Source organism: Poecilia reticulata, chromosome 5 (genome assembly GCF_904066995.2).
Source record: "Poecilia reticulata chromosome 5, P_reticulata-male-v2, whole genome shotgun sequence".
In the NCBI taxonomy this organism is placed as follows: domain Eukaryota; kingdom Metazoa; phylum Chordata; class Actinopteri; order Cyprinodontiformes; family Poeciliidae; genus Poecilia; species Poecilia reticulata.
In genome coordinates this window covers 16368394-16381916 of record NC_088834.1, presented here as the reverse complement: position 1 = coordinate 16381916, position 13523 = coordinate 16368394, and the positions used below count along the sequence as shown (strand labels likewise).

The window sequence follows — 13523 nt, the reverse complement described above, 5'->3', positions numbered from 1 at the left end:
TCTTAAGGAGCAAAACAGCTTCATCAGTTTGACTGGCAGCCAATCAATGAGAATCAAAAATAACTTTTAAAGAAAATTTAACTTTATTTTAAAAAATAAATGAAAAAACAGGAAACAAAAATTGTAAGATATTTTTTTTATTGCTTTTTTTTCTCTCATCTCTCCAACTTCCTGAGGCCACCATAGCGCCTTCTGGCGGCCCCCAGCGGGCCGTTACCCCCATTTTGACAAACACTGGCGTAACGGGTTTCCTACAGTGTTAAAAATTATTTGCTTTTGTTAATGTTTCAAGGCTGGTTATTTATGGGGAAACAGGCAAATTATGCATACATTTTCTAAAAGTTTTTAAAAACATCAAATGTTAAATTGCTCATCACAACTTCACATTTTCACCTTGCTTTGGTTTCCCTGTTTCTGACGGGCGGCCTACGATTAAATATAAACATTAGAAAACGTAGCAAATAGTCCTACATATTGAACAACTGCTTTACAAAACAGTAAAGTTTAGGTATTAAATAATATTGTGTGTCAGATCTGTAAAAAAAAAAAACAAAAAAAAAACAAACAACCGAGATGACTATATTTTTATGGAAAGTGCCATGAAGAATATTCCAAAAAAACCTGTTTAAATATTTGTTTCAGAGGCTGATCTAGCAGAAAACATTAACGAATTCAATAGTAAATATTTTTAAATAAAGCCCAGCCTCATATCCTTGGCTTTCAAACCATGTTTTATTTCGACGGAGGACCTCGGTTAAAACATTATCTTGATAGATTCGCACACACAGAAAGACAGCGTTTTGCTTTGTATGTCGGCATAAAGTTAAAAAGGGGAACAGTTTGTGCACTAAATGCGCCTCAGGGGGATCAGAAAGCGGCTACATCATGCTAGCGTTCACTCGCTGGTTCGGGTCCAGTCCTAGTGCTTCAAATCATCACTGGAGCCGAACAGCGCCACCAGCTGGTCCTCGTACTGGGAGATGTTCCTCTTCATGATGTCCATGCAGGGACCCAGCAGGCGCTCAAACGCCTGGACGTCAATCACTGAAAGACAGTTTCAGATGGCATTTTTTTTTAACGACCAAAATTACTCAAGTAAAGGTGAAAAGCACAGCGCAGTAGAAATACTCCTAAAAGTAAATTTTTGCAGAAAAGTTACTAGCGTAAATTTAATTGAATCCACCTCAGAGGTGGGCAGAGTGGCCAAAAAAATTGTACTTCAGTAAGAGCACCACTACTTTAACATATTTTAATAAAGTAAAAGTAAAAAGTAGCCATCCAAGAAATTACTGAATTAAGAGTAAAAAAAAAAAAGCATTTGGTAAAAAGTCTATTCAAGTACTGAGTAAATGATAAAATTATCAATAATTTAATAATAAAAAAAATTACATAAGTCTTAACTGGAATGTAAAGTTAAATGGAAATTTAGGAATTTTAAGGACAAAAATGACAATAATTCATATAAGTAACACAAAATGGACAAAATCAGGAAAAAGAAAATGTTTCCAAATTAGCTTCTTTCAATAAAAAAACTTTTAAAATTTGAACAGAAACTGCAGGTGTGTCTTTATCTGCTGACTTATTTAAAACATGTTTGTTCTCCATTCAGTGGGTAGAAATTTTACTCAAGTAAAGTTGAGATACTTTACTTGAGTAAGAGTAGAGATACTTCATAATAAATTACTCAAGTAAAATAAAAAAACACATAAAAATACTAATAAAAGTACATATAAAAAAGTCACTCTAGTAAATGTAATTGAGTAAATGTAACTGGTTACTACCCAACTCTGAATATGTTTATGTGATATTTATTGGCCAATTATAAAACAAGCTACAGAAAAACATGATCATAAGGAGTAGTCTGGTTTCATTTAGTGAAAACAGAAGAATCCAGGTGAAAACATTTCTCTGTTTCTGTGGTTGAAATGTTTTATTTTTAACACGCGTTGTGACACGGCTACGCCTGGCTTTGCGGTGACAGCGTTCGGTCCGGATGGATGGACGGACGGTCAAAATCTGTTCTAGATTTTGACCTTGATGAAACGGATTGATTTGTAGGACAGCATAACGTGTTTCCCCCTCCCAGTTTTATGGATGACATTCAGCCTATAACGTTTGCTCTGTGACAAGCTGAAAGGGTCGCTGTTTAAAATCAAATGCAAACCCAAAAATAACCCCTGGTTTGATTTGAATAGTCTTGAAAATGTTCACATTAATGGGATTATATGTGATAAACCAATACAAAGTAAAAATGTTTTACAGATAAAACTCACTTTTTTTTCCCCTTTTGGTTGTTTCTACTAGAGCATTTCTATAATTGTTGCTCATCCTAAAACAGATTGAATGATGAGATTCTGTAAAGATATATTTTGTAGTCTTGGCTCAGATTCTGAATTAGATTTGTGTCTGGACTTTGACTGGACCATTCTAACATGCCATCTCAAGTATCTTTTTTTGCAGGTTTTCTTCCAGAGTTGCTCAGTTTTTAGCTCTTTCTATCAACTAAAACCAGCTCTCCCGTTTCTGCAGAGGAATATCCCGGTGAGGCTTTTCTGTGGATTTTTCTTCAAACACCAGGGGGCGCTTTAGCAGGAAGTGAATCATTGGAAGTCAAAATTGGAAATCAAAGAAGGAAGTGCTGATTTTCATTTAGAACAAGCACATGCTAGCAGCAAGGCACGACGGAGAAAAGTTTTCAAACTCGTACCCTCATCATGGAAACAACACGAAGAAGTTCATATGATTAAGTTGAAGGTTTATCGATCTGGCAGTACAGACCGAGAGCCGCTAAGCTCCATGGTTCGGCGTTGGTGACGCAGGGCTGCGTCCTTAAGAGCAGATTTATTAACTAGAGCGGCGGAGATACCAGCGGCTTACAGCCCGGTGCAGCTTATATATGTAAGTTTCCAGTTTTTTTGTTTGTTTTTTTTTACTTTATGTGTGCGGCTTATAGTGAGGTGCGCTCTGTAGTCCGGAAAATACGGTAGATGTTTGGTGTTTAACAAACCTAAACATTTGGTTTCTCCCACAGCGTAGACGGACGCTGCGCGGGGTTTGTTGGTGACCAGCGCCAGCTCTCCGAAGTATTGCCCCCTGGAGCAACGAGCCACTTCCACCTCTGTGTTGTCCTGCTTCCCCGTCTTCGTCTGCAGCAAACACAGAAACACGTCAGGCTGCAGAACTGCTTGTCCTCAAAACAGACTGAAGATAAATATGGTAAATGTAGTTACTTTGGTTTTGATCAGTATCTTCACCTCCCCTGATTCCACAATGTAGAAACAGTCAGCTTTGTCGCCCTGCAGCAAAAAGAGGAAACTCTGTCATAAAGGTATTTAAAATATTGAAGCAGATTTAAAACACAAAATCTCACCAAACTTCTTGGTCTAGTTTTGTATTGCAAATATGTTGGTACACTTGAAAAAAGACAAAACTGCATTAAAGGTAACTTTTCTGCAAGATATAGGAGTTTGTTCTAAGTCAATAAGTCCTTAGTAGTGATGAAAAAGTGCTAGCTTAACTGACAGATTATTTCACTGATAAGAGATTTTTCCCTTGATATCAGTGATATAATCTGCTAGTGGATCTAGAACTTTATCAATATTAAGGAATTATTTACTTAAAACAAGCAAGTGCCTAGATCTTGCAGAAAACCTACTTGTAAGTTAGTTTTGTCTTGTTTCAAGTGTAATATTTGCGATACAAAACCAGACCAAAATAAAATGTTCTTTGTACCTGTGCTATGACGCGATCTCCATCTTTGAACGTTCGCACTCCTAAAACATCAACAATCTTCATCCTCTCAGAGAGCTGAAGTGAAGGAGAAGGACGTCATTTATGACTGATTAATTTGTTGATGCATTTTTATGAGAAGACTGTTTGCTGGTGACAAACCTCGAGGCAGTTCAGGAGAGGCACACACTCGATGAAGGCCTCGTACGTCCTCCTCTTCTTGGCGTTGTTCTTCACAATCAGCCTGTGAAACGTGGCTCGATCCTGTCGGGTCAGAAACAGCCTCAGGTGTAACGGAGCATCAGGTGAGAGGCGTGAGAGGCGTCGTGGTTCACTCACCAGGCCCCACAGAGCGCCCTCCTCTGTCGCTACGATGGTGGCGGCTCGCGGCGTGTTGTACATGAGGGCCAGCTCCCCAAAGCTGCCCTTGTTGTTGTACTTTCCCACACACACGTTCACGCCGTCCTTCGCCACGAAGATATCGTACACGCCTCTGGAAAGAGAAGAAGAAGTATTAGTGCCACCAAAAAAATCTTCAATAAAATCCTGACTTTTTTTTCTCAGAATTTAGATTTTTTTTCTTCTCAGAAGTCAGATCTTTTATTGTCGGAATTCAGTTTTTTTCTCAGAAGTTAGATTTTATTTTATTTTTTTTCAAAATTTTGACTTTTTGCTCAGAATTCAGATTTTTCTCAGAAATATATATTTTTTTCCTCAGAGTTCTGACTTCTAATTCTGTGTCCATCTATGTGAACATTCTTATGTGTAGGTCAATTATGGTGTTAGTATTATTTTGAAAATAATCACATGACTGTTTCTTCCTTGTTGTAGGATTTGTAAAGGTGCAGGGATTGGTAAATCTGAGTTTTAAGACTAAATCTGTCTAATAGTGCATAAACAATAAAAAAAAAAATTCTGATTCTGAGAAGAGTCTGACTTTTGTTCTGTCTTCAGTGGCCGTAAACCTGGCAAACACAGCCTTATGCATGTCAAATGTATATATTTTAAAACCTCTTACTCACTTGTCTATGACGTAGAAATTATCGCCGTCGTCTCCCTGGTCGATGATGTGGTCCTGAGGTTTGACCAAAACCTCAAACATGGCGTCCAGGACCTCAGAGAATTGCTCCTGATGGACAACAAGCAAATGATTAATTTTTTTTTCCCTGCAATTTTTACTGCCAAGCCTTATCTAAGATGGTGTGTCTCTTAAATGCTAAAATGCGAGGAGTCTACGACAGCACAAGGTCTCAAAAATAGAGCAGGATAAAGACTGATGGCAACTTCTAAAGTGTTTTAACATGTTAATAATAACAGCGAGTGAGTTGAGAGGAAGGAAAAACTATGGTTTCACCACCACTGTGTTTTTCAGAAAGACCAGATCATACAGTAAGCCACATTCACACCCTGTGGTTCAAAAATGAAGCAAATCACCTCTGAACAGCCAGAGATCTTTAAAATGTTTGCTGCTGATTGAATAGATCTTCACAATCCTCTTTGCTCTTTCCCTACCATATGAAATGAGACTTTAAAAAACTTTTTAACCTGTAACAGCGATTTAGTAACACCTGGCTCCGATGAGTTTAGGAGTAAACGTCACATGGGTGTTGCCTCGGCTTGTTTGACCTTTAATCAAATCCTCTCTGCGATACAGAAGTGAACGCTGATCTCAGTTTGCTTGTATCTTTACCTTCTCCAGGGTCTTGAACAGCAGGATGTCCTTGCACGCGTCCTGAAGCCGTTGGCGCTGCGCTTCTGTTTTGGGATGCACGACCTGAGGCTTGGTGTTGTCGTCCTCATCGTCATCAGGGTCATAAGCTTCTGCACAAACTGCAGAGGAACAGACATGCTTGTTTTGACGTTTTGCCCTCATAAGTCCCACGGATTCACAAAAAAAGTTTTTTTTTAAGACTATCATTTAAAATAAACACGTATTTTGTTAATGCAGTCTGTCTACTGATCACTGGCGTCAAACAACCAGTTTCCTCATATGGTGACCCTAAAATGCTGTAAAAGTAAAACGACGACTAAGAAATTTATTTTCTAACCCTTTAAATGCTCCTGTTTTAAGTCCCCACCACCACTAAAAGGTTCTTTTTTTCCCCTACATGTGTCATTTAAGAAATCGGCAGCGACATTCAGATGAATTTTTATTTTTTGTCATTTTCAACTAAATTTCTCCATCAGGTTTGAAAATATCCAAGAAATATTCTGTAAAATTTCTCAGAGTCAACATTTACAAACCGATTTCTTAAAATAAACGCATTTTTCCATCTTCAGTCCTCTCGATACAAATCAGCTGTTTAATCGTTTTTATTATTTTTAAACCCCTTTCTTGCCAGTTTTAGTCATTTAACTTTATTAAGTCATACAAAGTTATTCAAAGGTCTGTTTTCTATCCCATCTATGCAAACTGGTACATTTACAGGACGTAATGTTGTAATTTAGTGGAAGATGATGTCGTGAAATGGAAATAAGATTAGGCTAAATCTGGTGTAAATCATCTTCTTTTTTTTGTTGCACATTTTCCCTACTAACACAAAGCAATTAACCATTTTAAGGTGTTTCAACACCAGAGAACAGAAAACATCTAAAATCAAATTATAATGTATTAAAAAAAATGCAATTTGAATGAGAGTCAATATCACAAAAACTCCTGCATGGCTCAGATTGCTCCGTTTAATTTAAAAGGAAAAACTACAAAATTTAAATTTACTTCAAAACATAAAACCTGGACACTGCACTCGCATCAGCAGAGTAAAAAATTAACTAGATTAAAACAATACTATATAAAAAGAGCATGCTAAAATGTCTCTACAACAATTTAAAAAAATAACTGACCATGTACAGTATCATCAGTGGTTTTTCCCAGTGTTAGCAAAATGCCTTATTAGGTTTACAGGGTAACTATTTTTTAATTAAAAAGTAAGCTGCTTTGAATCTCCATTTTCCCTTGAGAAATGGAAAAAAAAAAAAAACTTTGTGTATGTGTGTTTTACAAAGTTTTACCGAAATATTTAGATAAATGGATGATATCTATCCATACTGATAGATCAGTATAGATGTATCTATGCAACAATTAGCCCTCAGGTTTCTCTGACAAACTTTTCCACAAACAGGAGCCATAATACTGGATGGATAAAAAAATGACTAAAACTATATGATCATAAAAAAGGTTAAAATAAGATCCACAATTATAAATGTACTCGTATATGTACAGAAAACAAGGAAAATGACAAAACAAACCCTAATCTATTTCTATTTGCTTTTTCTCTTTCCCTCTGTCTGAGCCTCGCCATCTGACCTCTGACCTCAATTCTTCAAACCAGATCATCTGGTCCCATGGACCAGATGATGTCCCTCCTGCAAAACCAGCCAATGAAAATGATCAAGAAGATCTGGAGAATCAAGAAGACAAAAAAGACCTCCACCACCTCCAGGGGACAACTGTCAGTCTTTTGTTGGGCATTTGGGCTGAAAACTGTGTGAGATTGAGCTTTAACAACCTCCGCTGGTCTGCTGTCCAGTATCAGCGTAGAGGAATACTAGACATATTCAACTCCTGAAGAAATTTAACTGGGGTCTGCCTGACGCGCGCCTGTCGGTTTGGATCCAGCGATCTGACGTCTATGCAAGCTAGCAAATTTGCGCAGGTGGACTTACCCCTGGTAAGAACCAGGAGCACATCCATGCAGTACTGACACACTCGACCTGGTCCACTTTCACAGTGCAGTGGCTGACCTGGTTCATTGGCTGAACCTCATGCCCAGTGAAATTCAGTAAGAGACTGACGACTATAAGCTTCGCACATGTGGTTCTCACTCACAGTGCGAAATAAAGAAAACTAAAAACAGTGGATAATTGTTTTTTTCTAGAAAATTTTCAACCTTCATACTAAGGATTTTAATTCACACTCAAAAATCATGAGAAATAATAAATTTATATGAACAAAATATGAATAGTCCCAGGAAATATGTATTTTTCCCACAATGCATTGCGAGACTTCTCACTGCCTCTGTCTGGACTCTGTTGCCATGGTAATTACGACTGTAGCTGTGACTGTGTGTGTATGAGTCAGAGCGGAGCCTCCATTGACTTGAATGGGATTTTGTTGTTTTTCGCAATTTATGTTGCCATTTTAACTCAGAATACCACTAAAAATAAAAGCGCACTTCTTGGTATCAAGTTGAACGTTTTGATACCACTTTTGTGGGGGTACATGTAGCGGTTTGAGCCGCAGTAAGGGTGATAGGTGTAAAACAATAGGTTGCTGCCATGCATTGCGTGGGCAGGCCCCAATTAAAAAAGCACTACATGAATTCATAGACGGTTGACCAGTCATAATAAACAATAAATCAATTAATTGCATAATAAATGAAAAGTTTCATTTACTTGATTTATTGTTTTTATCTTTTCTCTTTTTTTTTTAATTATTTTTTTTTTACCAACAACTGATTGATAAACGTATTCAGTCTGGTGTTTTGGTCTCAACTAAACCTTTTTTGATAGAGAATTTGGTTTACAGAAACTTCATGACTCATTATATTTGTTGATTATCTGTTTCAGTGTTTAAATGTTAATTAGAATTTAAAGTTTATTGATCATTGAGAATGTGTTCTTGCATTTTTTTTTTCCATTATTACCAGTATATGACTTGAAAATGGTCTCAAAACAATATCATCATTTATCGCAATAAGTTCTGGGACAATTTATCACCTAGGCAAAGTTGCTATGGTAACAGGCCTGGGAATGGTCATTAAAGTTGATGCATTTGCCGCCGTTCACTGACCTGCGACTCTGCGACTTCTCCCAGTCCTGGCCTCTGAAGAGAGGGCAAGAGGTTAATGAAGCAAACTTTGACTATTCCACACAACCACAGCGTCTGCTAAGCGATGGTGGGACACTCACTGGGAGCCTCCTTCACCTCCTCCTCTTCGTCGTTCTCGTTAGATTTGTTTGACGCCGTCTCAACCGTGACCTCCTTGGCGGCGGGCTTGCTGATGCTCTTCCTGGCTTGCTGCTCGTTCTTTTGGTTCTCCAGGAGTCGTGTGAAATGCTGCGCGGCAAACTCCACCAGGTTGGGAGGCCTGCGGCGCAGCACCTCCACCGTGTAGCCCTGCAGCAGCTCCTTCAGGCCGGCTGGGATCTCCACATTACTCATGATTGCAGCGGCGGGTCAGAGGCTGCGCTGGTTCGACACCTGGGAAACTAAAAACAGAAAAACTTCCAGCTGAAGTTAATCTCCTCAGAGCTCAACCTGCTGAAATATGTCAGCAGGTTTGAACCATCGGCACAGAAAAACCAGTGGCTCCTCCTCCTCTAAATCTCTGCACTTTATCGATTCCTTTATTTAGCACAGCCTGCCGGCAAATATCGACCAGCGCTGCGCGCATCGCCTGTAATTAAAGGCTGTTCAATGGATTATGTGTCAGAACTTCATGATTTGGAAAAGAGGAGCGCTTTCAACTGCTTAAATGACACCGAGTGACTTATAAAAGTAAATAAAAATCGAACAGAAAATTAATGCGCCTCAGAACTTTAAAGGTGTCAGCAGCAGTCACACATAAAATAAACACGTTTGCATTTTTGCAGACTACGATTTCTAGATATGAAGTTATTTTTTTTAAGCTTAAGCATGAACATTTCCTAGAGAGATCACACATTTTGCTTCAGGATATTTAAATCCCTCATTCGTGGCGTTCTCAAATTGTTATTTATAATACTCTCATGTGTTCACTACGAATGATGCTGAATGAAAACCCTGTAAGTAAATCAGATGTCCTTTGTTTCACTGCAAAAATACAAAATCTTAGATTATTTTGATCTTACTTCTAGTGCAAAAAAATCTTCACCCTCTTGAAATAAAACAAAACTAACGTGCAAGTAACTTTTCAGCCCGAGGTAAATCTTGTTTTAAGTAAATAATTACTGTGGATATGTTGTATTTGTTGATGAAGTATTTGGATTAAAAGTATATAGAGAGATATTTAGAGAACTGCAGTAATGACAATGACCTGCAGTAACAGATAGAGGTCAATAGATCACCAGTGTCATGTTTTAGAAATTAATAAAATGGAAAGTAAAATTGATTTTGCATTTTTAACCACCTAGGTGGTTTGCTATGTTAGCTGGCTGTTGGCCAGCTAACATAGCATTATGCTTTTAAATTAGCTTAGAAAGCTACATTTTCATCTGGCATTAGTCATATTATTCTAGCTGAAACATTTAAAAATGTGTCTTTGGTAAAAAAAAAAAAAAAAAAAAAAAAGCTACGTTCTTACCTGAAACTTATTTTTTTTAAATAAAGTTGTATCACTCCAGCTTTCCGCCCTGACATCCACCATGTGGGGTTCGGGAGGGAATGGCTAAATAATGAAGGAATCACAAGACTCTTTCTAACCTCCTGACTGCAAAGGCAAAAAAGAAAAAAAAAAAAAAAACTGCCTTTGAACACAGCAGGATTGTTGAGATGTACAATCTGGAGCTTTCACGTCAGTGTATCTCCACCCAGGCTGGATGCAGAAGAGAGCAGCCATTTTAAGATTTCTAAAAATATCCCAGGTTTCGGCTGGGCTGGGACAAAAACGTCCGAAAACTGGGTGAAAACACAGACCCCTCCTTGACCCCAATGGAGGTTTGTTTTGGTTCTGAAGGCAGCCCAGTAACTATAAAATGATACCGGAAAGAGATTAGAGAATATCTGTACAGATGAACCAAAAGCCAAACTTTCCGTTTGGGGATTTGAAAATTTGCTCCAAAGATGAAAGATAGATTTATTTTGACAGAAAAAGATTTTGAAGTTTTGAGGAGGAGGCAGCATCATGATCGGGGAACTTTTTCATGTTTTTGGCAGAGGCTTCCTGCAGTGATTGGATCTTTAATCTGATCAGTGGCGGTCCCAACGGGGGTGCCCGGGGGGCCACGGCCAGCCCAGAGTATGTATATATATATATATATATATATATATATATATATCCATCCATCCATCCATTTTCTTGCACCCTTTTTCCCTCAGTGGGGTCGGGAGGGGTGCTGGTGCCCATCTCCAGCCAACGTTTCGGGCGAGAGGCGGGGTCACCCGGGCAGGTCGCCAGTCTGTCGCAGGGCAACACAGAGACACACAGGACACACAACCATGCACACACACACACTCACACCTAGGGGCAATTTGGAGAGGCCAATTAACCTGACAGTCATGTTTTTGGACTGTGGGAGGAAACTGGAGTACCCGGAGAAAACCCACGCACGCACAGGGAGAACATGCAAACTCCATGCAGAAAGACCGGAGCCGGGAATCGAACCCAGAACCTTCTTGCTGCAAGGCAACAACTCTACCAACTGCTCCACTGTGCAGCCAATATATATATATATATATATATATATATATATATATATATATATATATATATATATATATATATATATATATATATATATATATATATATATATATATTAGTTTTTACATTCAGGAAAGGAAGAAAATAACTCATTTTGTTTGAAACATAATTTAGAAATGTGCATTATAAACTGGTTGTACTTTGGTGAAAGGCTAACTCATCGTTACAAAAAGTACGCTGCATGCTACCTTGGTTTAATGCAAATGTTCATCATGATGATTTTTTAAAGTGAAATTTGAAAACAGCAGTCCGACTCTCCTCACTCATCTTTTCACTCGCATTTTTGTTTTGTACACTAAGACCAAGGTAACGCTCCGCAGGAGAGAGAGTCAAAATAGATAATGTGTCAATCAACAATGCGATTAATCTGCATTATGTAATAGTAATGCATTACACTTTTTAGATTAATCGCATACTTTAATGAAATCCATTAACCTGCTAGGAATTAATGAAGACAAACTTTAATGTCAGACTGTGGAGAGAAAATAAAGCAGCTGAAGCAACTTTTCCACCAGCCGACTGAAAACATTCACACAAACATTTTAATTTGACTAATCTTCCTAAATGTGAAAATGTTGTTTTCAATAACCTGCCACTATACTTGTTTTAGTTTTTCAGATTATAATCCAGCAACTGAAATGTAAATACTTGTATCTTTTTTTAAATTTTAGTTGAGTCTACAGTACCCACAAGTTGCAAAACATCCTAGAATATTTATGTGAATATTTGTCTATATTTGAGTCTTTATGCATATTCTGACCCTGGGTGGATAAAAGAAAAAAACAAATCACAAATAAACTCCAACTTGTGCAGCTAATTCTTGGTTTTAAGCTTCATAATTACTCCAGCCTGGCAAAAATTGTTTAAAAATTATTAAAAGACACAATAGATAATTAATACCACCTTCACACAGACATGTAGCTCATCCAGATTTTAAGAAACAAATGCAAAATTATTTTAAGAGGAACTCAGAAAAACTTTTTCTTCTGAAAAAGTTTTTCAGTCTTTTATGTTTTTCTTTTCAAATAAAATAATAAAAATAATTGAAACACTTAGTTTTTGTGCTAAATTATCACAGGAAGCAATCGAAAACGAAAGCTAAAGCCAGTTGAGTGAAATTGAATTCAAGATGTTTCATATCATTTTTACAAACTTTAAGCACATTTCCTTAAAAGACAAAAAAAGCCAGTAGAATCAGAGGTTTATGACCAAACCTTCAAAATCAGACTGTCCAGAGTCAGTCGGTCGGTGTCCAGCATGGTTTAGTTCATTTCCTGGTTCAACTCACCTGGTGGCTCCTTATCGGGCCTCTGCAGAACTTTGACCCGCTGAGCAGACAGTTGCACTGTTTTAATCAGCCGGGTTGGAGCGGAGACGCATCTGAAGCTGGCAGGAGACCAACGCTGAGGACAGCCATCATTTAAAGCTGCAGTACCAAAGTTTATAGAAACGTTTATTTTTATTGTTTTTTTTGCATATTTGTTAAAACTGTCATTAAGTTGTGACAGTAAAATAATCAAGCTGCTCTGTCTGCTCCAAAAACCTGCCACTCCATCAACGATAACCTATCAGAGCCAGTAGGAGGATCTTGGCGCTCTCAATCACCTCATGTATGCGCTACTCAGACCCTCCCACATTCTCTCTGCTGCCGGTTCACCTCAACGCAGCCTGTCATTAATGTTAACGCTAGTTAGCATCATCACTGATGACAGCGGATAAACAGTTTTCCTGTTACAGTAAGTTGTTTCTCTGCCATTAGCAATTAAGAAGCACATACCCGTGGATGATTGACAGCACCATGAATCTCCTCATTGTTGCAGATTGTGAGGAGGAAGAGGAGTTTGATATTTTCAGATTTTCTCTCACTTTTTACCTTTTACTTTTTCCAACATATTGTGTTTGAAACTTTTATACAAATTCTATACTTTTTACATTTTTGTTAATGCTACATCTTTAAGATAAAACTCTGCAACCTTTACAATACAAAGAGCCATTTTTGTTTGCAGAATTTTGCAAAGTTCTGCAAAATTAAACTAATTTAAAACTGCAAATATTACATGAACTTTTAAAAAAAATGCTTTTAATATAAATATCTTCTGTAGATAATGTGTTATCTTTTTTTAAAGGTACAATTTCTGTTTTTAGATTTAAAATACAGAAAAAGCAGGATTAGCATGTTTTCTCCTATAAGATTGTTGATATTTTAGAAAAATTATATAGAAAAAAAAATAGTTCTTAAACCAGGAAAACACCTAAAATATATTTTTTGCGTCTTCCTGTAGTGAAAATTCAATAAAAATAATTCCATAAAAACCTTTTTATCATTTTAACTCTAGTTAGAGTTGCAGGTTTATAAAATAAAGTAAATCCAGTGAAAATTTTTAAAACCTGTAGA

At 37.4% G+C, this 13523-nt stretch overlaps 1 protein-coding gene across 2 annotated transcripts; it reads right to left on the bottom strand.

Moving 5' to 3' along the window:
- Positions 1-121: 121 nt before the first annotated feature.
- On the bottom strand, positions 122-12422 carry prkar2ab (protein kinase, cAMP-dependent, regulatory, type II, alpha, B). 2 transcript variants are annotated; one of them, XM_008409752.3, is made up of 11 exons: positions 12343-12422; positions 8638-8937; positions 8519-8551; positions 5420-5559; positions 4752-4858; positions 4069-4222; positions 3892-3993; positions 3733-3807; positions 3231-3296; positions 3008-3146; positions 122-1044 (listed from the first exon to the last, which is right to left on the bottom strand). In XM_008409752.3, exons 2-11 carry the CDS (start codon positions 8888-8890, stop codon positions 920-922), a joined length of 1194 nt encoding a protein of 397 aa, XP_008407974.1. In that variant the 5' UTR covers positions 8891-8937; positions 12343-12422; the 3' UTR covers positions 122-919. The 2 variants fall into 2 exon arrangements, with proteins under 2 accessions (XP_008407974.1, XP_081463277.1); XM_081607151.1 differs by lacking the exon at positions 12343-12422 and having other exon boundaries at positions 8638-9270.
- Between the last annotated feature and the right edge of the window lie 1101 nt (positions 12423-13523).